The sequence below is a fragment of the Eurypyga helias genome, unplaced genomic scaffold (genome assembly GCF_000690775.1).
Source record: "Eurypyga helias isolate BGI_N326 unplaced genomic scaffold, ASM69077v1 scaffold2036, whole genome shotgun sequence".
NCBI classification, from domain to species: domain Eukaryota; kingdom Metazoa; phylum Chordata; class Aves; order Eurypygiformes; family Eurypygidae; genus Eurypyga; species Eurypyga helias.
The window spans coordinates 23,749-49,549 of NW_010258357.1; the positions used below are offsets into that span (position 1 = coordinate 23,749).

General features: G+C 34.9%; 1 protein-coding gene across 1 annotated transcript in view; it reads left to right on the forward strand.

Moving 5' to 3' along the window:
- Window positions 1-25,801, forward strand: part of LOC104511599 (low-density lipoprotein receptor-related protein 1B-like) — a gene marked incomplete at both ends in the record, with an annotated part of 70,691 nt that overhangs the window by 22,780 nt on the left and 22,110 nt on the right. The window contains 7 exons of the mRNA XM_010154286.1: window positions 4,802-4,990; window positions 5,765-5,913; window positions 8,925-9,018; window positions 10,675-10,791; window positions 10,966-11,085; window positions 13,925-14,044; window positions 20,235-20,351. Coding sequence (XP_010152588.1) covers window positions 4,802-4,990; window positions 5,765-5,913; window positions 8,925-9,018; window positions 10,675-10,791; window positions 10,966-11,085; window positions 13,925-14,044; window positions 20,235-20,351 — 906 coding nt within the window. The remainder of the gene's footprint in view (window positions 1-4,801; window positions 4,991-5,764; window positions 5,914-8,924; window positions 9,019-10,674; window positions 10,792-10,965; window positions 11,086-13,924; window positions 14,045-20,234; window positions 20,352-25,801) is intronic.

A 25,801-nucleotide genomic window follows, 5' to 3' on the forward strand; every position in this document is an offset into this window, starting at 1 on the left:
GTAAATGTCATGATACGGCTTTATGTTAAAATTTGATTATTTAAATTCTCCATGAATTTGCTGAGCGAGACCTGGCCCTTATGTTGGTGTAATGTAATTTTGGTTGTTAACAGCATATATTACTTTCTTACTAGTGGATGGTCAAGTCGACATCCTGATTAAATGTTTGCATGCAGGTGATGCAGGGGAAGATGAGGTACTTATCAGTTATCACTGACCTGTTTTCACCTTGAATTTGCAGAAAGTAGCCTGTTTTCACTCTGCTTGCCAAAGAAAGGAGAGCAATAGGTTGTCCTTTCCTGTTTAAAACTGTGATTTACACCATAATGATGTATGACGTGAGGTTAGTAATTAGTATTGCAACATAGAACTAACGCATGTCATGGATGAAGAGGTAGATCAGTAATGCAGCCAAGGCTCTCTTGAAGTTAAAGGAAAGGCTGAAGAAAGTGGGTGTTTCTTTTACTACATAATTTTATAAAAAATACATAGTCATCACTGCCTGAAATTTTTTAAAGCTTGAAACATTGATGTCCTCAAAGGAAAAGAACAAAGAGCATGAGAGACTGTTCCATCAGAAAATAAGATGTAAAAATTCTCTCACAGTTCTGTGTTCATTTTTTTGGTCATTCAAAGTTGATGTGAAGTGTTGACAGGTAATAGGTTATAAATGCTACAGTTTTGGTGTTCCATTGTCTATAATATACTAAAAGTTAAAGAAAAATAATATTCAGCTGGGATAGAACTGTTCCTTAAACAGTAAAGTAAATCAGAATTAGCTGCCGTTGAATGTCTGTCTTCAGAAACTTCTCTGTCTTTACAGATAGAGACAATACATTGGGTTTTGTGGTCATTGTAGAAGAATTTTTATGAGGTTTTATATTATGTAATTGTTATTAATTCTTATAAGTTTTTATATTTTTATGGTCAGCTTAGTATTTGTATAAGAAATATTTGTATCCAGTGATACTGTATTTATTTCCTGTGTGTTTTACTTCATGTGGTTTTTTGTTTACATTTATTTCCCCTATTTAATTTAAGACCATCCATCCATCGGTTCCTTCATTGATTTCTTTTTTTTACATAACTTCTAGTAAGTTTTGTAGTCACAACAGCACACAGAGCTTTTACAGCTATAAAGATTTCAAGCTTCTGAAAGAATTTTGGTTGTTTTGTTGAGTGACTTGATGAAAAGTTGAGTTTAACACAGAAGCTCATTAAACTTATAGCTACTCAGAAATAAGAAATAGTGGCAGGACAAACTACAACCCTAATCCATGAGTGTTAAAGCCTTTGACAGTTTCAACTTGTGATGAATATGTGGTAATAAAGGAAAATCCAGTTTTTAGAAATAGATATGCTCTGTCATGGTTCTTTTAGAGAACATAAAAAAGAGAGTATATTTGTTTTTATTGTGTTTGATATTGTAGTTCTGTTTTTAAGATGATTGGAACATTTAAGCTCTTAAACCCAATGCTTAATGGAATTAGCTTTAGAAAAAATCAAAGAAATAATGTATTTGAGTTAATGAACAGTTTTCTGAAATGCAGTGTTCTAACTATTGTATTTAACATCTTATGCCAAACATTTAACTTTGTTTCCCTATTAATAAGTTGTGATGTCACAATCCAGACAGTATGTGTTACTCTCCTGAATTATCTTTTTTTCATTAATACAAAGTTTCATCTGGATTCTGATGCATGCATAATCCATTGATGCTAGGACAGATATATGGCAACCCACAAACATACACAGAAACAAAAGCATTTCCTCATACTTCTACACTCAGGGTATGGTGTTCACTTGTAATTCCTGGATGGCCAAAAAGAGGATGACTGGTTGACGTATTTTCCATTAGTGGGGAATAATGATGCCAAAATAATTTTCTTATGTAAATCCTCTTTATGTACATTAAAGTTTTTACATGCCCATTTATTCTCATTTTAATCTTAACTCTAATCAGAATAAGGGAAAACAGATAAAGAATAAAGCAGATATATATATTTGGTTTTTAGAAAGACTAGAGTGGTACCTTTGACATCTTTAATTTGATGTCAGAAGTAGCAGCAAAGGTCATAATTCATACGAGCAAATATTTTTCCAGAACTCAAGCAAAAGTGAAATAAATAGCTTTTTTTTTGATAGCTTCAGGGTTTCCCTCAGAATAACAGCTTCTCTTTTTGCTGTTCCTTCCTGCTTCCGGCAGCCTGGTCTGTATTTCTTATTAGAAACTGCCTTTTAAGATCAGTGGGTAATTTCCTGCAGTTTTGCAGATGTACCTAAAATTCTTGCTTGTCATTTAATTTTTGTACTGTGGCACTATCATAAGACTTAAAAGTTGCAAGAAAACTTTCAATAGCAAATGCCTCTAATCTACCTAAAATAAAACGTGCTGCGTTTAATACACCTAAGTCTCTGTATATAAAGATAGCGCAGTGGATTGTGCCCACATCTTGTCAAAATCCCACGGTACATATAATAGCACAATAAAGCACCTGAATGACAAATTCAGTGGAGTAACTAACTGGGGAGAGTGGCAACAGAGGAAGTCTGAAAAAGTCCGGTTTTCATGGATCTGCTAAAATACTGGATAGTGATTCCAGCCAAAAGGTGTTTCTTTTCCAGAGCATGCATGTACACAGATTTGGATGAACTAATAATTCTGAAATAATGCAGCCTTATCATTTCCTTTTCCCGAATGACATGAATGTGTAATTTCTTTGTCCCCTTAATTCATTTCAGTAATTTGGTAGTAAGCATATGATATGAAAATTAGTATTCCCAATTAATAATTACGCTAAAGCATTTTAAAGATCATTCGTTTTTGTAATTAAAATTAGGCACACATGCCTTTTCTGGAGCAGAACTGAGTTCAAATTATCATTATCAAAGATGTATGCAGAGCTTAAGGAATATCTTGGGAAGGTTCAAGGAAAAACACTCATGTTAAGCAAAAGAACATTAAAAAAAAAAAAAAACAGGTAATGACTGGGATTTGACTGCTTGGATGCAGTTGTGACTAAGTGTGGGGTTCATTTCACTGTGTGCAGTACTAGAGATCCCCAGAGTTCATACTACCTGTCAGGTGAAGGTACTATTGTACCTTCAGTACCTGGACAGGTACTATCGTCTAGTCCACACCCCATTTTCCTCACCAAAGGAATCATTTATTTCACTCCAGAGCAGAGTGTGGGGGTAACATTAACATGCAGGTAGTTGATCTAATTAAGTGATAATACAGCTCGGTCTTCCAGTGCACAGACAAACCCTGCTCCAGCCTTTGGGTGTTTTCATGAATCTAGGAGTTTTTTCTTGCAATTTATTCTGATAAATCTATTAGTGAGGAAATAAAGGAAAAAGAATCAATATGATGGAACTATCTGTAATTCTGTGTTCTTGTTTTGTTGTACTTGATTTATTACTTTGGCAGCAAAAGTAAAAGTAATGGTGCTTCAGGAATTCTACCCTTTCTTAGTAATTGACAAAATGAAGGTTTCTGTGCTCTTGGACTACTTTCTTAGAAATGTTATGAAGCTTTTTAATAGAATATCATTGTTATTTCAGTATGATGGCTATGGTGCATAAATAAACAAACAAGAAGGAAAAATAATTTCTGGTTTAAGAATTAAGCTTTCCTTGATCAGAAGGCAACACACCCTACTCTGAAGTTCACAATTGGCAAGACTATTGTATGCAAAATTGAATTCATATATAATAGCTGTCATACTGTGTACTCAGTCATCAGTTGTCAGTGAAGTGTGAAATGTTCCAACTGGAATTTGTAGATTTGACAACTCTGTTTGAGCACGTTCTGGGTAAAAAGATGAAGTTATTTTCATCTACGAAAACAAGGTAAAGGTGTCAAGGATATGCTGGTTAAAGATGGCAGGCTCAGCTGCTCTGATCTGCCTTTTCAGCTCTGACAGTCATTAGTGATTCAGTGAGGAAAAGATTGACCATTGTGGTCAGAGATTCTCCTGTGCCTCTCTTTATGATTACATCTACATATGGGGAAAAAAAAAAAAAGGCTTGAACAAATAGTTCAAGATTAAAGATTATACAGTAGGGTAAAGGATCCTCCAAATCTTTTTCTCCCTTTTGTTGTTCCATCCTTTTTAAAATGATGTTGGCTCATAATTTTGTTACATTGTAACAATGGGGTATTATCATCACTTTGTTGTTGGGAGATTTTTTTTTTAAATGGTATGGTTATGCTAAGAATAAACAATAAGCCTTCTTTCCTCTGTGTTTATTTTAATGCCAAACCTTTTGTTTTCCATCACTCTTGTTGTTATATTTTGCCGGAATAAAATACTATTAATTGTCTTAAAGGGTCTTAAACACAGTGCATCTGGAGATTTATACCTTAAGTTTTGGATGTTTTCTAATAACTTCTATTCCCCTAAAGCAGCAAAATAATTTTGGCATTCTGTAAAGAGTAAGTTAAGTTATATTTGTTACGTACTCCTTTAAAGCTTGACATGTCATTGGTTCAGTGTTATGTGCTCCTTTAAAGCTTGACGTGTCATTGGTTCAGAATCTGGAGGTGATTTTCTTTTAACTGAAATTCTTTCGTTTCCTTAATACTGATTGGGCCAACTAAATCTAGGCAAGCAGAGCTCTTAGCCCATCCATCTTTATCGTAACTGGTAATAAAGAACCCTCTAGGCTTGACATACTGTCATGACAATTATTCTGAAGACATTATATAGCAGTTGTATCTGTCAACCCATGCAGTATGGAATATTTTAACTGGCAGTCTTCCAAGAGTGAACATTAATCTTAGCATCTCTTCTTACAGTCCCTAATCAGGATATTCCAGGGGTGATTGCACTAACATTGTTTGAGGACTACATCTACTGGACAGATGGGAAAACCAAATCACTCAGCCGTGCCCACAAAACTTCTGGATCAGACAGGCAATCATTGATTAACTCATGGCACACCATAACAGACATCCAGGTGTATCATTCTTACAGGCAACCTGATGGTAATTACTCTGTCTATGCTTTCCATACAGCACATTGATGTATTTCACTTAGTAGCCAGTTGCTGAGTTAATGGAAGATTATTTATCTGCAGTGATTTATTTCTGCATTTGTTTCAAATTGGGGAAGTATTCAGTTTAACTTTATTAAACATAAATCTGAGATTAATGTTGTAAGTGTGTCTGGTATTAAATGTGGTAGATCTCCTTCAGTGGCAGGATGCCAATTTGGGTGCTTAAACATTAACCCAGATACTGACTGGAAGTACGGAACTGTTAAGTTGCATTACAGTACAAGTTACTACTTACCAAGATGGGAACAGTGTTTTATGTAAAAAATTTAACCTCATTTGAAAAGTAATCGAGTGTTAGTAATGCAGAGGACTGCTGTTATTTAGAAACTTGTCGGACTGAGGGAATGTTCGAGAACGTTGGTGTTAAAATTGCATCTGATCTGATGCCCCTGAATTTGAATTGTAGCTGAATACAATTTGGCACTTGACCTAATTAAGCACTTTTTTCTTACTTTATGTACATATTTTTTAAAAAATGGCTTTTTTTTCCTCGCATTCTTTCCGGATTGAATCTAACAAGTTTTGCATACAACAGCACATAGCTTAAAGATAAAAGGAAAAGGTTGCCTCTTAATGTGTTTTTGATTTGAGATGTTCCTTTGTAAAAGTAATGTTTAATACAATTTTCTTTCTCTGTAAAGTAGAACCCCTGAAGTATACTGAAATAATAGGCTCTTACATCCTTCTCCTGTTCTGTCCACAGTGTCTAAACATCTGTGCACACTAAACAATGGTGGTTGCAGTCATTTATGCCTTCTAGCCCCTGGCAAGAGGTATACTTGTGCCTGTCCCACTAACTTTTACCTTGCTGCGGACAACAAGACATGCTTGTCGAACTGCACTGCCAGTCAGGTAAGTGCGTGTGTACAGGGGAAAAGGGTGTGGGTATTATATTTTACTGTGTTTCCACCTGCTGTTAAATAATGAATGCTGGTGCCCATGAAATGTGGGAGCATCTGTCAACGGAGCTGAGGACTAGGTAACTCATGGGCGCATTTAAAGCGCTTTGTCTTTAAGGCTATTAGTAGAAAATAGACTTGCAAATACCTTTTTTCCAGAGAACGTAGAACTTGTTCCCTTTCAAATGTGGATGTTTCTGTCAGTCACTAGAACAAATGCAGCTACTAAACCCATAAAAATTGCTTTGAAATAACATTTGTATAAAATATGAAACATAAAAATCCAGAGTGTATATAAACAGTGTTACAGAGCGTATATAACAATGATTTAGGAGTGTTCATGCGTGAACAAACTTCACATTAATACAAGAAAACAAGCTCAGTCCAGTTAGCTAGGTAGTTAAACAAAAGGGTTACATTAAAAATAGTATAGTAGCTGAAGTGGAAATGGTAGAATATGCAATTAGCTAACAGTTGCATTAATTAAAACATTGAATTCTTTATGGAAGGTGGATTCCGGCAACTTGAATTAAATATTTGATAATTTCTTTCTTAAAATACAGGGTAGATTAAGTAGAACATACTCTTGTAAGAGAACCACTTTGCTATAAGTCTTTGGCATGTTCTATCCAGACAATTAAATGGTTGATTGTAATGGTACATAAGGTCGTTAAAGTTTTTCCAGTAGTCCAGCTTTTCTAGTAGTCTACCTTTTTGGTAAGTATGCTGATGATCTCTTACAACTTTTTAAATCATGCTGCATTTTGTTTGTACTCATTAAGGAAAGGGTTTTACTCGTAATTTTTAGGGAACACTGGTCATATTAAATGATGTACAGTTTCATTCAGGTAATAGTGTTATGTAAGAAACCTTCCCACTGTCTTCCCTTAAGGTACTGTTTAGTATGATTTTATGATGTTCTTTGTAACTTTTCTGTTTAGGTTAACTGCTTGTTACTCCCTATCAAACGATTAACAAAAAGAAAGTGTAAAACATGTAAAATGAGGAATCTTCCACCTATTCTTCCCTCATATCTAGCTTCTCAAATGTGTTTAGTTAAAAAAACAGCATTTTGCCTTTTTTCTATAAATGGCACTGGAAGCTTATTCCAAACTGAGTTTGTATGCTAACAGCTGATTGAATGGCTGTATTCCTTTCTAAATAATTCATTGGTAGTCTGAATTGAAGGATAGCATCACATCCTGGATCATCCAGGAGCAATATTTTGTCACTTGTGGATTCCGTAGGGGAGAGAGCAGGGCTATATAGAAGACGCTGTTTCGGACACAGTTACCAATTGACATTGGTTCTTAGTAATTTTCTCCCAATTTTGAAATCTGTTTACTGTTTGATCATTCATCAGTCTGATGGTGTCAGATTCAAAGATCAATAGCAAAAATATGCTAGGCTGCTTTAAAATTTTTAGATGATGCTGTAAAATCATAGCTGTAATAACTCTTGACAACATACACACTGTTTTCTATTTCTAATGAGGAGTTGGATGGCTGATACATTGGTCTTGCAGGCTTTCAGCTGTCTTTTATTGGCTAATCTGACATGAGAAATTTTTTAGCACAAAATGTATCAGAGTAGAACACCAAAACTTAAGCCATTCCAGGCACACCCAGATGACACTGACCCCTGATTTTGCAAAGTGTCTGGCTCCCCAGTTTAGAAGGGAATGCAAACATTTTAATGCACAGCATAAAGTTGTTAGTACACAGTGGCTGGAATTATATTCATAATGTCATTTTAGCAGTTGGAAATCCCTTGTGAGAAGAGCAAGGCTAGTACCTTAAAACAATTAAGCATCAGGAAAGGTACTCTAGAAAGAAAATATTAATGAGAATTTTCTGCATTTCTGTTTGTGTCATACGATTGGAGGCCTTCTGCTGAGATACTCTGAGGTTAATACCTTTGTGGAACAGTTAAATAGTTTAGAATAGTGCCTTTCAAACCCAACCAGCATGTCCCTCAGTGTCATACAAGAATGATGTAGCTTCTACTGTAGTTCTACTACATGAAAATACTACTATATTTTCTAGTCAGAAAAGATAAAACTGAGCTCCTGCCAAATTTAATACACGTTTTAAATACAGCTTTATTAAATAATTACTGATTTTTAAAACCATGAAAAAAAGAAAAAATACTCCTAGTCACAGACACAAATATGTCTTGCACTTTTAAACTTATTGGTTTCCATCCTTTCTGTGTTCATACAGACCCCAGGTAGGAAACACATTTCTTAAAAGTTGCTGATAGTCTATCCAAATTTCTCCCCCTAACCTTAGCCACATAATGAACGTTTTTATGTTTAGCCCTAGAATACTGCATCAAATAATTTCAACCCTTTGTTTTGTTTGCATTCCTCTTTCAGTCAGAACAAAGGTACAATGTTGCCTCAGCTCAGAGTAAAGGCACTGCCAAGGTCTTACAAAGGGTTTTCCTTTTTTGTACAATGTTTTGTCCTTTCAAAAGGTTGGAGGGCTTAGCTTCTATTTTTCTCATTTAATTCAAACAATATAAGCAATACTGTATACAACACTGCATGTTAAGGCCCTTTTCTGTAACTGTGAGTGTCTTGGTTTATCTGGAAAAATTATGTTGTTTGCTTCAACAGCCTACAAAGACTGTTTAAGAAGTGAACTGGTTGTTTAGAATAAGATCTTAAGAAATCAAATAATAGAATGCAGCAAAATGGAATGAGTGGTTTTATATCAGGGGCATTCTGAGTCAGTGCATCAGTGTTGTTGAAACTACAATGATTTATCTCAGTGGAAGTCTCAGTGCAAAACAGCTCCAAAAAAATAATATTTTAAAAATATGTTTTAGGAAAATTAACAGCCAGGGTCGATTAATGGAACAATGACTTAGCCAGTGAATCTAATTTTTCATAAACTGTACGTTCTCTGTAATAAAATAAATAAAGAGTCATATCAAAGTTGTCTTTCTTTCATTTTACAGTTCCGTTGCAAAACTGACAAATGTATTCCGTTTTGGTGGAAATGTGACACGGTCGATGACTGTGGAGATGGCTCTGACGAGCCTGAGGAGTGCCGTAAGTGCCTTCTGAATTTGGAACACAGTGTTATCAGTAGAGTCCAAATCAAACATAAATGGTTTATAGATGTTAGGAAGAGGAGGTGGTAGTGTTTGGGCTTGTTTTGTTTTTATTTGATTTGGGGTTTTTTTAATGCTTTTGTTTGCAGAACTGTTTCCTTTTCCTCAGTCTCCGTCAAATTTAGGTGCAGGATCTTGCTTGTCAACCTGTAAAAGATTTTTATTAACTCATGTCTACTAAAGGTCTTCTAAGGTCTTTGGTAAATCATAAGACCATGTTTTTCATGTTTTAAATTTTTGCTTGATCCCAGTTACGTATTTGCTGAAGATTTTTATTTTATAGCTGTGTTCTGAGGTTGCTGATTTTTATACATGAATACGAAGCTCTGCCAGTTTGTTTATTTTTGTGTATAATAGGAACGTGGAACTCTTATCTCATTTGTTTATGCTTCATTGCAGTTATACAATTCAGCCACACATTGTTATTTAGTGCAGTTTTCTGAACAACAATGTTCTCCGTGTGATTCCTACTAAGATTCTGTTTATGTAAAACATATCGTGAGAAATAAATATTTTAATTCTACAGTTTTACAAATATTGTCAAAGGAAAGTTTGGAGGCCTACATCTTACTCCTCCAGTATGAAAAGTTTTATTCAATGAACATTTTTCATGTATCCTGTGTAACTTTGACACATTATCTTGAAGGTGGTGCAGATACAGCGTATTTCTTGGTAGTCTCCCACAGGCCAAATATTAGGTTGCTGTAGTATTGCCCCATTGAATTGTAGTCAACTGGAAGTCAGTTAGGATGATGTCTTCATCAGCATCCTAAAGGATATTTTCTGTGATGGTAGCTGACTGAAGGTTAATCATCAGAAAAGTACCTTTCTAGTGTATTGTATTCTCAGAGACTAATACCTGTCAATGATGCTATTTTCCAGTCCCAGTCAGTGACTAATTTAATACAATTATGTTAATCTACATAAATCAAAATATTTTTGCATTCTTCCCTTAAGCTTATATGCACAAAAAGCTCTACTGTGTGTTCTACTATCTTCCAGTTAAGTAACAGTTAATTTCATTTTTTGCATTGAAATGTCATCCATATTTTTGCAATGTCATAATTAGGGGGTTTTCCTCCTGCAGAGGCCTTTGAAGCAAGCTTTACCATATGTAATCACTCTGCATAAGATTACATTTTATGCTACACTATGTTTATATAAAACATTACTATAGAGGTACAGAATTGCTCATTCAAGCAAATGGCAGTGGCTGTGAGAAGAACCAATGTTAGACCTTACGTGGAAAATAGAATTGAGTGGGATAGTGAGTTTCTTAAATGCAGACTTAAACTCAAGTGTTTAGATCCTAAATTGCAAGTGTCTGTTGAGCTAACAGTAAGCACTGGCCTGTAGAAGTTTGCACTTTGTATCATTAGTAAGGTATAATTATCGTTATGCAAATTCAAAATCTCTGACTTCGAAAACAGTTTTGAAACAGTACATGTACATTTTAGTTTTTAATATCTACTCATACTGAGATTATGTAGGCAAATACAAAGGTTTATAAATTCCCCATAGAGGAAGAACAACACTATTGATACTTTAACTGTTCCTCTGATAATATTCATTAGCAGTTTTCTTTTTTTCTTAGCTGAATTCAGATGTCAGCCAGGCCGTTTTCAGTGTGGAACTGGACTTTGTGCTCTTCCAGCCTTTATCTGTGATGGAGAGAATGACTGTGGGGACAATTCTGATGAACTGAACTGTGGTAGGTGATTATATACATTGTAGACTTCAGAAATGTGCTAAACTGATTTAAACACTATGCTTTAAAGTCTGTCAAGAAATTATACTTTAAATATTTTAAAAGATTTTAAAATTAAAATATAATTTTTAACTTTTGATCTCTTTAACTTGGTATTTTTATTCTTTTACCTTATAGACACACATGTGTGCCTGTCAGGTCAGTTCAAGTGCACAAAGAATCAGAAGTGTATTCCCATAAATCTGAGATGCAATGGACAGGATGACTGTGGTGATGAAGAAGATGAAAGAGACTGTCGTAAGTTACGTTTAGAGAATTTTGCCCTGCCGACTCTGTCTGGTTTTAAACAAGGAGCTGAAGGAAAATATGTAAAATACTGTAAATGTTCTCTATGTAAAATTATTTGAGGAACATGAAAAATGGTTAATTTATGGGCTTGATTGATGTGCAATGGTTCATATGCAAGGGAACAAACTAAAATGTCATTTATTAACTTCATTTTTTTAAAGTCATTTCAGAAAAGAGGTGTGTGCAAACAATTAGTTTCAACCATTTAATTGGGTTTCAGAAACATCCATTTTACTCTTAACCACCTCACAAATGACTCATCTTCTTGAGGCTTTCATCTGCCATGCCTTGCAGCAACACATTTCAGTGGAAAAAGCTGTGTTTTCATGCATCTTTTCGTTGAACAGATGTAGATGCATAGCTCCTCCTTCTACATCCTTTTGCTTTGATGGATTTTTCTACCTTTTCTATTCCCTTTCCTCTGGGGACTTCTTCATTAATTTGCCTATGTAACTTGATTTCCATTTACTCAGCTTTTAATACACCTTTTCATAAAATCATTTTCCCTACGTATTTCATACATATAAGTTGAGAAAATATTTTGAGATTTAGAATGTAAATTTATTAAATAGCTTCTGTCTTTGATAATTTTCTAATTAAAATGATGGTGCTGTCCTCAAATATGTCTCTGTCCACTGAATTCATTATTCAGATCTACTGCTGATCTTCGGTGCTTATTCCTATTTTCTGAATTGACTTTCTCAAGGTTTGCATATGCAGCATTTCTGCGAAGACCATAGCCTTTCCTGAGGAAAGGGTTGCTCAGGATACAAAGGCTTTGTTGATGGTCATGTTTAATGACCACCTTCCGAAAAGCTCCACAGAGCTGTAGGCTCGGACAGACAGCATTTTATGTTGGTTTGCAGGTTACATTTCTTTAAAAACTGATGAAGTGTGGTCAGGTAAACTCCTGTGGAAGATAGGGGAGATTGCTTTTTTCGTTATAAGCATGGTACGTGAAAGGTTCCCAAAACCTCGAGGTGTAGGTGGCAGAAATGAGATCAGAGCAGCGAAGTCGGCAGCACAGCAGTGCTCAGGGACTATGGAAGGTATAGGGTCAGGATTAGCAGTGATGGAGTTGAAAACTTGCTAGGGATTAGTGGGGTAGGACAGTGTGATATAAAGCAAGCTTTTAAATTGTCTGAAACTCAGCCACCAACCCACCTGCAAAGACACAGTGGGGAGTGGGGGAGGTTAATTATATACTTTTTTTTTTCCTGTTCTCTCTTACCTAGACTTTATTAGCTTCGTTCTTAAGGAAGTTAAGTGTGCTAGTTTATATTTTAATAAAACCTTGCTTGTGACTTCTGGAAACTCTTCATTTGCCTTTGGGGAGATTACAAAAAGGGGAGGTTTTAAGAAGGTCTGCCACAAAGTTCATATTGACTTGGGCTCCTGTCACACGACAGATAACAGATGAGATTATCTATTTCATTCAAATTTCTCTGGGCTCGGATTCATAAGATACAGACCTTTTTTTTTACGGATCTACCAGTGTTTGGTTTTATATTTCCAGTGATCATTGAAAAGTCATGTTTTGTAGTTAAGGTTATCCATATGTAAAATGGAGGTAATTATTCTGGTCTTCATTGCAAAGCACTTTGAAATCCCATGGTGAGGTGTCTTGGGTGAGAATCAGTATTATTTTTTATCGGTATAGTTAGCATAGCCAAGTCTAAATGCTTTATAATTCCAGCAATGTAAATTTATGTATGGAAACATGGCACTGAAAGAAATAATACATCAACTTTTAGCAAACCTAAAGTTTTTCATCTCTGCAAACCCAAGAGGCAAGAATGATCATATCAAGGTGCAAATTGCTTTTCAAGACGGAGAGGAAAGTTTGTTAAAAACTTTACGGAGCTCCCAAGGTAAAAGTGGGACAAACAGTCATGTGGGAAAACATAATCAGAGAGTAGATCATACTGGTTTTCTACCTGTGTTCAATTTGGTTAAAGCAATTTGGAGGTTCTCATACATATGCTTATCTAAAGAAATTATTAAGCATCTGATCACAAAGGGCTTGCTCACAGCCCAGTCCACATATAAGTCCTTTGTTCATCTTGCCTCTACACTCTCAGTAATAAGAGTTCAAGAAATAGTAAGATCTGGTATATATGCTTCTGAGGGAGTCGATGCAGAATCACGTGAGTGCACTGATGGTCTCTTTTGTTGCCAAGTGGCTGTTCTAAACTTAGTGTTTAACTTAAAGCATCCTGAAAGAATAGGACGAAGGTTAGCTGCATCTTTGCATCTTTATCTTGGGGTAGGAGTCATTCAAATAATTTTTTCTGCTAAACCGATGAAGTGAAGTAATTTTCAAACATTTCTTTCCATTTAGCTATGGTCTCTCTTAACAGAGAGCACGGAATTACAGCAAAATTTTACATAATTCTTATTACCTTTTTGAGACCTGCATTAGTACTTCAGACTGACTCAGAAGTGATAACTGATGTTTTAGGAAGTTAGGAAAAACCCCACACCTATCTGCTTTTTACTAGATCATATTGGTTTGATAGTATCAATGTAAAGTCTATTTGTTGGTAAAATAATACCACAATAGACACTTTATTGTATTCATTCAGCCTTACTGTTACATATAGAATAGTGTACAAAAAGAAGACAAAATTATAAACAATATAAACCTGAATGCTGTTTTCTAACAGATGTTACATAAGGGATGCTAGAGAGATCCAATTTCTGAATTCTGAATCTTTTTTCTTTAAAACAAATATTTTGAATATTAGCAGACATTTACAGTTTTAATTTGAAATCTTTTTATTTAAAGCTGAAAACAGTTGTTCTCCAGACCATTTCCAGTGTAAAACAACGAAACACTGCATTTCTAAACTGTGGGTATGTGATGAAGACCCAGACTGTGCTGATGGATCAGATGAAGCTAACTGTGGTGAGTATGCCAGTGGTTTTGCATATATTGCTGTAGCATGATGTTTTTGAAAAAAAGTAGCGAAAGGAAATAATCATCCCACTTAGTATTTTCTCTTTCAACGTATGATAATACTGATCTGATATGAAAGCTCTATTGGGCTCATACAGTTCTTGTTGAATGCTAATCTTTTTTATGGGTAGTCTATAAACTTCATATTGTGCTATTACTTTATTGGCAGAAGATTTAAAGGCCTATCTCATTTGGAATATAACAACATTCTTGATTTTTCTGATAGTATTATCCAGTTTCTGTCAATTTATTCTGCACACTTTGCTGCTGCTGTCATTAATAAATAGTGAAAAATGTAATGACTTGCAAATCAAGTTAGTTCACACTGGCTGTGCAGAAGGGTCCAGAGCAGATTCCAACTTGACAGGACCGACTTCTCCCTGAGCTTCAGGGAGTTACGTGCTCTAACATACCACTCCACAAATTTTGAATCACCATAGTACTTCTGCAAGAACCCCCGATACTTCTGAAACATCTGTACTTAAATCTGATAATTTAGGAGGCAGATGCACAGAAGATCAAGGATAGAATTGCACCAGTAATAAACCAAGCTCTAATTTCTGTTAGATTTTACACAGTGTGCAGAACTACTGCATTCTTCCCCACTGAGGCAGATTTTTTCAAATTTAATTGCTAAGTTTGAATACAAAAATTTCTTTCATTGCTTTTTTGAAGACTAGGATCACAACTGTAACTCTAGAATTTTAAGCATGTTTTTCATATAACAGATTAATTGATTATATTTCTGCAGAAATAGTTACAATTCTTTTATTAAGACAATGCTCATAGAAAATTGAAAACATCTAAGCAGTTTTCACATCAGTTTATATGTGATACTGTTGTATATACCTACTATTCATCGTCACTTGGAAAAAAAAAAACCACAGTAGTAGTAATAGTAGTTGCTCTCAGTCATTGCTTGTGTTGGTGGAAAGTACTGAGTAAGCTCTTCTGTTGTAAGTGAAAGGAAATAATAAATACAATATACCACCTACAAAATGGGTTACAGATAATCAAAGTACAAAATAAATGGATCAGTATTGTAGGAAAATCATTGGACATGGATGTCAGCTCAAGAGCTACACCCACCAAGTGCAGAAAAACCTGTGGAAATCTTAAGATGAAGGAAAAGATGGAGAAATCTTCTTAGGTGGAAGAGAATGGGACAAATAGTTGGACGAAACATTCAAAGCTGACCATTTTTCATTCATGAAACCATAAATGTTTTGATGAAACACAGTGAGTCTGGACAAGGTTATGCCATCACTGGGATGAGAGTGTAACAAAATTACAGGCTGTAATCAAGAACAAAGAACTGAAAGCCAAATTTCTGTGGATGTGGTTCAAGCAATTGACTCAATCACATATATGAAAATATTGGAGCTGGTAAATACGTCTAGGAAATTGAACTCTTCCTCAACATTGAAAGTGCAAGATCATTGCTTGAATTGTCAAGAAGAGGAAACTAATTGATCATGTGAAGTGGAGAGAAGTTACCATACAAAAAGCATTTGGCTTGAAGAAACAATGAATGTGAAGCTTCTAAAGGGAGATAACCTATACAATAGAGACTCTTTATATCCTGTTCTGAGCTGTTCTTGAACTACCCTAGGAGTGCTCGCCATCTGATCCACTTCATAGGTGTTTTGTCTTGCACTGTCCCCCATCACCTTGATCTCAAATGTGCTGTTTCCTTCCAATTTGGATAGCATTCCAAGCTTGCAAACTGTGGATTCATATTTTGCAAGACCAATTGATATGGCACAAATTCATCTAACAATATCCTCAGGAGACAAAGTTTAAAAGAAAAGAAGGAGTGGGGAGCGGGAGCAGAAACCAACCCTACCAACTGAACAGGAAAATCTGGATTTGTAATAGATACTTCACTGGGATTCATCACGGTAGCCAATAGAAAGAATAAAGTCCAAATTAACAATTAAGTAGTACAGAGGTGCAGTGTGTGCAATCCCAAATTCAGTAGTGTTTTTTCAGGCACAATATGTACAACTGATTATTCTGCTTCATATCTGAGACTCATCTTGCCTTTTATGCTGCCTCTGGCAGTGGCTGAAAGCTAGCATCTAGAGAAGCATATGTGATCAAAGCCGGCCTGTAATGAAAACTTCCCTGGGACATTCTTCCAGCCTCTAACTATTTGAGACTCAGCGATATTTTGACTAAACATGTCTTTATGCAATAACCTTTGATGGATTTCAGTCCCCTTTAACCTTTTTAAAGCTTTCACAGCATGCTGTAAGAAGACATTCCACAGCTTCCCTGAAAAAATGCTTCCATTTTTAATTTAAATTTGCATATAATGCTCCCAGTTTTTGTGTTGGAGGAGGCAGCACAATTTATCTGTATTTGCAATCTCTGTGCCACTCAGTTATGTACACCCATAGAATAAGTAAGACTTGGCAAGAACAGGAGCGTTTTGATCATATTTTAAAGTTTTTCCCTAATTTTAGCATTTGAAATATGTTTTCATGAACTTATTATAGCGGTAGTTTGCATGCAGTTTGGTCTTCTCCACTGTTGGTTTTTTTTTTTAATTTTAAGATGGCTATTTTTATGAGTCAAATTTAATAGAATTAAATTATGAAGCTGCAAGCCAAGTATAACAAAGATCTGCATATGTTGGTGTTAACACTAACTGGCTATCATTTGTAGTTCATTTCTAAAATGCTCACAATGCAAAACTGGTATAAAGGATCATCTCTTTTTTGCTTAAACACTCCGTAGTCATATATTTTGCTTAGTCAACATTTGATACTCTGTTATTGTAGATATTATATTGGGTAAATTTGTTGGAAGTAGTCTGAATGTATTTAGTCTTCTCTGGTTACTTTCAGATTCAGACAATTCAAGCAGAATTAGGAAATGCATGCTTATTAAAGAGTGTATGGTGTTTTTCAAAGAACAGTACGTAGTTAATTTATTCTTTTGTCCAGGCAATTAAAAGAAGTCATTAAATCATGATAATCCTTGCTCACAGTTTTAATACTTGACATCACAAAAGACCCTGCTTGAGTTAGAATCCGAAGAAAGCTGTATGTGGTCTTGGAAAATCATTATAATCTGCTTTAAAGGTTATATGTATTTTGGGACTTTATTAGCAGAATGTGTCAACAGTAGTATGACTGCTTTCTCCTTACACACCTTCTTAAATATGAATTTTATTTGTAGCCTGGAGTCTAAGTGTTTTGAGTTTTTTGGGGGAGGGGGCGTTTCTGATGATAAAGAATATGTGCCTTGAGAAATTTGAAGGATACATTATATAAACTTAAACTTCCTTCAACTGGCTGATAATTTCCCGTGTCCAGCATCAGTGACAACATGGCAAGATCTAGAACAGGTATATGATCTTCAATCCAAGCGAGTTACTTTTCATTTTGGATTTTATCCCTGTCAATCATGTACACAGAAACACACAAATGCAGAGACATGCACATGTATGGAAATAAAACCCCCAAATGGCAATGCAGTGCAGTTAGTGGTGAAATAGTGTTTTACTTCATAGGGACTGATATTTGAATAAAATGCTTTTAGGATGCATATGTAATATCTTTGGGTTTGGTTTTTCCTTTAAGACTTCTTTCTACTTGCTTCGTGCTCATCTAGAATTACTTCTAAAATAAAAACCTAGTTTGGTGTGCGTGAAAGATGAACCCCAATCAACCTATAGCTACCTCAGACAGTCACTCCAATATCTGAAAAAAGCCCTTTGCATGTTAAAATAGACCAATGAATCTCTAAATAATAATTTGAAGGCAGAAATATGAAAATTGAGTTATTAGTACTTCTCTGAACTCTCACATTTTAAGGTGTGATTTTTAAGAAACTTGAAGGTAATTTTAAGAAAAATGGAAAGCAATTTAGTGTTGAAGACAACAGTGACAAAATACGTGTGTGTCTGTGTGATTTTCAAGATTCCACAATTAAAAAAAAGAAAAAAGGTCTTTGAGTTGAGTAAGTGTCTTTCTCAAAGAAAATGTGTTTGTTACACAACTTTCCAAATATTCCTCTGTTATGTCTTAATTCTAGTATCCTAGTGTTATCTTCAGCTCTTACTAATGTGAAGAAGGAAATGCAAGACAATCAGATCTGGTTTGTAAGACATTGTCAAGGGTAAGCTGCTGTGAGAGATCAACCCAAAAGAAAAATAAAGATTTCAGATTTGTGAAGTGACGAAGAGAGAGCCTTACAAACATGGAAAAATATTTTGTGTGAAGAAAGACTTAAATATTTCTTTTGTTTCATGAAAATATTAATAATCATTCATTAAAAGATTAATATTAAAGTGGTAAACATAAGGTTAGACTACACATGGATAAATTTAAAAAAAAAAGTATCTAACCTTTCTTCACAAGTTTAAAGAGGCAATGCTAGAAAACAGATTAAGCATCCTTAAGAAACAGATATTTCTTTATGAAGAATAAGAAAAGATACATTGCATGTTCTCTTTGTCCTAGCAGGTAGCTGAAATGAAGGGATGTCATCTCTGACTTTGGTATATTTCTGATTAGTTTTTGGTATTTCTGTTGAACATGGAAGGATAAATACAATATAATCTGTCATTAGTCTTTGGGACTCATTTTCTGGAGCTATATGTTAATGAGAGATTGTAGACATTACTGGAAGTACTTCAGTAAACATAGGGTAGATTTCTGGTTTGAAACCTTTTCTTTTGCAAAGCTGCAGAACGAAACACAAGTGTATGGGGGCGGGAGGGGGAGAGAGGGAGTTTTTTTTGTTCTCTGATGTTACATGTTTTTAAGTGCTTTCCAATGCAAGTATTTCAAATGTCATGATTGAAATGTCATAGACTCTCATCTTGAGAAAGTATTTTGGGAGAAAACCACTTACAATCCCGATATTGACAGAGAATAAGAAACAGTTGCCACAGGCAGTATTGTAATTACCAAATTTTTGAGTGTACACAGCTGAGCTGCAAAACCATTTACCTCCACCTTCTTGATATTCAAATGCAGTTTTGATTTATCGCTCTAGTTCCAGAACCATGCTTAGAATAGGCATGAAAAGCAGCAGTTTGGGCCTTATCAAATCTAACACCTCAAATTTGTGGGCCTTTCCATTTCACAGGCAGAGAAAGCAGGTGGTTTTAAGCTTGTGTTTCAGTTCTTCTTCATTCTGTCAGTTATTAGAACTCAGCGAGTTGTCATAGTGGCATTATGATGTCTAAACTGACATGCTATGAAATAGCCTAATGGAAATTTTTAAAATTTCTATTGAAATATCATCATACTGAGATGTAATTTTAAATACGCCATTGAGTCTCTTACAAAACAAACTGGTTTTTTTCATGAAAAATGTCATAGATAACTTTTTAATTTACTTCATCTGAGTCCTTAGAACCCAAAAGAATGACTCAAGATATAAATAAAATATAAATATAACTCAAAATATAAATAAAACACAGAGGCAGCTCCTTCCTTCTGGAGGAGTTGAGGATGGTCACGCATCTCCAAGAGGCTTTTCTACAATGCTGCTCTGTAAACAGGGAAAGCTCATTGAAAATTTACTGTATGAAGAAATTGAACCTCAGTTTAGCATTATATGCTTGGTAATATTTTTATTCTGTATAAGTAAAATTCATTCCAGTCCAAGACATCAGAATGTGAAAATATGAATCAAAATAAAAAGTTTCCTGTCAGTCTTAAGTTATGATATGCAAACATAGCTTTTGAGAATAGGTTTTTTTGTACATTTTTAAACTACATATTCTTGTGCTTTAATGTGATGTGATCTTTTGTAACATAATCTTACAGTTGAATTCAAGGAAAGGTCAATGCAGTTTTTGAGATTCAGTGTAATAATAACCTCTCCTCAAGCTAATTTATGATTTTTTTACTTTAAATGACAGTATTAACAGTCTGTAATTAAATTTTTAATAATATTAGCATATCTCTTTTGGTATGAATGAATAAATAAAATCCTCAAGAATGTGACATGAGAAATAAATTTTAAGTGTTTAATTATTTAAGTAACATTTTAATGTATTATGTTTGCTCCTTATTAGGTGTATCAAGCGATATTCTCAGGTCACTGTTTAGTAGCAGCCTTTCCAGTTATGCCACTTTGTCTCCAATTATATAGATGATGTTTATCTTAATTACAGATAAGAAAACTTGTGGGCCACATGAATTCCAGTGCAAAAACAACAACTGTATTCCAGATCACTGGAGATGTGACAGCCAAAATGATTGTGGTGACAATTCTGATGAAGAAAACTGTAGTAAGTAACTTTTTACCTAACTACACGTTATAAGGAGTTACTCAAAGTAGCTCAGTTAACCTGATTCTCTTCTACCTATGAGGAACCTGAATGCCCAATAAGTCTCTAATATCATGTTCAGTTAGTTAATTTAGATCTGGTTCTTGGGAAGAAATGACATTCTTAATGGTTTTATCTTGAAATCATTGTCTTTATAATTTCAAGAAAATACACAAATAGTTCTGAAGTGCTTTCTCTTCAGTTGGTAATTTCTGTTCTTTTTTTCTTATATACTTAGAAATACAAGAAATTAGTAGCTTTTTGTGTAGATAATCTTGAATGCATATTCCTGATTGTATATGAAGAATATGTGTTTGAGGTAATACCCTAGAAAGCTTAACTTAGTAGGTGTTCTCATGCTGTGTAAGTACTGTCTGCCCGTTTCTCCTGTGTGAGGCACGGTGTACGTAGACACGGGATGTGAAAACTAGATCATTCTGCTGGAAGGTCAAAGTGGATTTGTCTGCCTCTTAATTATTAACTACATTTGAAAATGTTCTGAGTTAAGCAATAGTGGTATAGTTTTCAAATGCAAGTGTTTCATCTAAAGGGGAAAACGTCATGTTGCTCAATAATTAGTGAGTGATTTATTGTTATACCTCTGGGTGGGGAGGTTGACACACAAAAGTTTTCTTAACTTTGTGGGAGTTTTTACTTAGGAACTGATTATTGATGCCAGCGGGATTTTCATTTATATTATAAAAAGCAAGGAATTACTTTACGTTCTTCTACCCTCATGTTAAAATCAAAGAAAGAGACATAGTTTTGCTATAGCAGTGTTAATCTGTATGACTAGCTAATCTTTGAAAATCTGAAAAGTAAAAAAAAAAAGGAAAGCAGAACTTTACAGAAAGCATTATTGGTGTTTGCAAAATAACTTTGAAATTTTCCATGTGTGAAGTGGGATTTATTTATCACTCAGTATTAATAATTTCCCTCCTTAAAGTTTAGGTTATCATAGCACAAATTGATAAAATGTTCAAATAATCAGAGAGCAATAATCTGTCAGGGCTTTTAAAAATTATTTGTTAAGCTTGCCATCTTTGTGTTCACAGCAATAATTACATTCTGTATTCAGTTCTTGGCTGTTCTTAGACTTTCAGACAAAGAAATCTGGTTAATTGTAATAGATGGAATTAGTGAGTTGAGAGTACCCAGACACAGCGAGTGCATCAGCCTGAACGACAGAGGTGAACTGTAGTTTGTGTTAGCTTTTTTTCATTTTCTTTTGCTTTTCGAATTAATACTTCAGTTCTAACTGTCGAGTCCCATATTTTGCTGTTTAAATGAAGTACAATAGGCTGACACAGTTGTAAAATTCAGAATCTTGGAAGCATTGGGATAATAAATAATTTTGTTCAATTGTTTGAAGTAGATGTATAAAATTCTTTATAGGCTGTCAAGCCACTTATAGACTAAAATGTAATGAAACAAATACATACAAAGTTAGAACTTCAAAAGCGTTTGACAAAGTACATTACATTACACATTATAATAAGTTGTTCATAGCATACATGAGTTTACAAAGGGCTTGTCAGGCAACTATATCACAAAATGAGTTGTTTCTCAAGAATGAAGTATGAATTCATTGAATTACAGAAATTCAACTTGAGTATTTGCATTTCTCTATGTAGTTTCTGCTCATGCACACACAGAATGATGGCGAACTCCGCAGAAGTGGAACAGAATGCATGTTAAAAAGATATCACATACGGGTGTGAAAAATTATTAGTGATATAATGCAAATGATTGTGCCTGATATGACTTTGTTATTTAACTGTATTTGTCTTACAATCTATTGTTCTTCAGCTGTATTTGGGCCCTCCAAATAAGTAAGAGTTATTAGGAAGGCAGGAGGTTCATACTGAGGTGGCACTAAGCAAAGTAGAAAGCATTTTTAACTCATCTGAGTTAATATCTCTTTGGAGGGGGAACTTGCTTTCAGAGTTTATTTCAATTTTTAAAAAAGAACTTAGTGCAAAACCAGTAATTTCTCTTTAAGGAAACGTCAAAAAAGAAAAATTCATAGAATCACAGAATGGTTTGGGTTGGAAGGGACCTTAAAGACCATCCAGTTCCAACCCCCCTGCCGTGGGCAGGGACACCTTCCACTAGACCAGGTTGCTCCAAGCCTCGTCCGTCAATAGCAACAGCTATTGTCAATAATTGACTCAAGTCATCAATAGCAACAGCTATGTATTCCTTCTGAAAAGAAGGCACCAGTAATATTTTTTGAATGTAATTTTAAAAAATATAGTACACTGTAAACATTGAAGCAAAGTAACCACAGTAATACTATGGAAAGGTATTAATTCAACCAGTGTAAAAATATTACTCTTGCTAGAGAATCTTCTCAGTGCTGTTTGTTGCTCCTACAAGTTTTCAAGAAAACAGATTAATTAATTTTGTTCTGGGATATGTTTGTATCCCAAATGCAATGAGATCTAGTGATTATTTAATGTTAAGTGAAAACATTTTAAACCAGCCTATTGAAAGAAACCATGCTGGAATGTCTCATGGTGTTACCTTGAGCAAATCTGGAGTGGACAATGCTGTAAATTTTCAGTCTTATCAATGCTTAAGGCTCAGCTGGCGTGGTGCTTGTCACACAACGCCCAATGTTGGTTTTCTAAAAGCAGCTAGGTGTCAATGCTAGCCAAAGGCAAGTATCCTATTTAGTAGGATAAAATGATGTGTACCAAAGGTTTCTTCTTTTATGTACACCTGCCAGTGTTAGGCTTAGATTAACAAACAAGTGTCTTTTTTGTTTTGGTGAAACAGAATGTGCAGTAAAGTTATTTTCAATAACTAAGTAAAGAAAATCTGCATTTAATGCCACATAAAAACCATGAAAAAAATCCACCTGGGACCAGTTTAATTCTCTTGACTTTACAGTTTTTCATTCTACAGGATGATGCATTTTAGTTTTTTTAACAGCTTTGTAATGGAGAGAGAATTGCAAAGAAGGGTGGTTTTGGTTTTTCCTCCTCTTCCATTTTGTCATGTGTACTGGTTTTGGCTGAGAAGAGTTCATTTTCTTCATAGCACCTCATACCATGCTGTGTTTTGGATTTGTGCTGAAAACAGTGTTGATAGCACAGGGATGTTACTGCTGAGCAGGGCTTGCACAAAGTCTTATTCTGCTCCCCACCCCACCAGCGAGGAGGCTGGGAGTGCACAAGGAGTTGAGAAGGGACACAGGCAGGACAGCTGACCCCAGCTGACCAAAGGGGTATTCCAGACTGTATGATGTCATGCTCAGCATATAATAATCTGGGGAAAAGGAGGAGGAAGGTGGGATGTTCAGAGTTATGGCGTTTGTCTTCATAAGACAGTTAACATGTCATGTAGTCCAGCTTTCCTGGAAGCAGCTAAACACACCAGCCTGCCAATGGGAAGTAGTGAATGAATTATTATGTTGCTTTGCTTGCGTACACAGCTTTTGCTTTACCTGTTAAACTGTCTTTATCACAACCCACAAGTTTTCAAACCTTTAGACTTCTGAGTGGCTGTGTGTGGGGCTCAGCTGACCTCTGGGGTTACCCCACAACATCATGATAAAACTGTGTCGCTGGTGTTATGTGGACGCATCATACTGGATACTCTGTCTTTGTTTATTGAAAAGCTTCAAATCCCACATAACCATCTAGTAGTAGACCTAATGAATACTCTGTTATCACTAGAAATTGTGGCCTATATTTGTCCCTAATTCTTCTAAATCTGTGCGATCTACTGCCAAATGCTAGGATGAACAGATAGGTCAATGTACACTTCTAATTTGTTCTGATTGAAGTGCTCCTACCCCATGTGTGTATTGCTGTTACTTGTTTTTCTTTGTAGAAGTTCCACCTTGTCTAATATACAAATTAGTTTCTCTATAAGTTGGCTTTGTAACAGCTCTTACAAGACATAGAATTCTCAGAAGAAGCAAACATACTTAAGCTATACAAATGCAAGTAAACGAACACTATAAATTTGAAAGTCATGTCCTATTTTAAGAAAAAAGTTGGGGTTTTCCCCTCTGACTTGTATATAAGCAATAAATCTCCTAAAAAATCTTTTCAGTTAATGACTTAGTACATTATCTGTGATAATCAAATGCAAAATTGAACCCCAAATCTGAAAATATTTTAAGTTTCTCATGACAACTTTTTCTTGCTGCTACTCAAGTTGACAAATGTCTGTTGGCCCTAGAAAATATTTTCAGACTTAAAAATGTGAAAGAAGTAGACCATCTTGTGTGCTGTGTTTCCAATAAAATTATTTCTAATAATTCAAAAATGCTTTTCTCAGGAAGGAGTTTCACTGTTTTTATAAAGCAGAAGCTGAAAGATGGTGTCCTTCATTGGTGATACAGAAGTCTATTAATACTTACTCCTTTCACTAACAGTCTGAGCACTGATGGGAAAGTCCTCTTCTGTGTCATATGTAAATCAGAGACGTGTTCATGCAGCAGAAGAAACCTTTCTTGGAAACAGAGACTGAGAAGTCAGCTCACTGTGTACATTTTTTCAGAATCAAATCTGTTTATAAATAATTCATTAGCAGTATAGAAAATGTATTTGCTTATATTTTGCAAATCAATATAGAAACATGACAAATGTTTATTTGCATGTGAATTGCTTTTGCCACAAATTATTTCCTTTACATAGTTTATCATATTTTGAACTTCCTCTTCCTGGCCTGTTGACAACAAAAAGAATCAAATGTCAGTGATTTACTGAAGTTTATACAATAAGCTTTTGCTTTGAAAAAAATTTCAAGTACTATATACATAATCTAAGAATCAATATAAATGCTAACTTTTGCTTTGCTTAAATATAGCATTGCTAGAAAACTGATGCCATTGCAGTAGATCTGCTTTTATTACAACTTTTCTGCAACTTCAGAATGAAAAGTTCTGCCTATTGAAAAAATAAAATTTCTCTTATAAACTTTCAAACTTGTTCATTAAAACTAAAAAAAATTATAAATCCAGAAAAAAGTTAAGTTCAACTTTGGATTCCATAGATCTGCACAGCTACATCTTTTACACTGACATGTTGGTATTTACAAAAGTCTTCTCAATTGGAACCCCCTAATTTTGTGTTTTCTTTCCTTGATCACTATGGTGTGTTTTACAAAAGCATTCATGCTTCCTCCTTCCGTAGCTAGCTAAAGGAGCCTTCAGCGTTACCCAATCCGTTAGTGTCCATTGCTACATCTGCTCCATCTCTCCTCTCTTCTCCACCCCTCCTTCATTGATTTTTGTCCTTGTCATTTGCCGTTTGCCTCAACTTTTATCCCATCTCTCTGTTGAAATGATCTTACCAATTAATCCTTATTCTTGATTTTACAGTATTTACATAATGAAATGTTTTCTGTGATGGAAATAATCCCTCAAATAATCTTTGTTTGCTTTTTCATTCCTG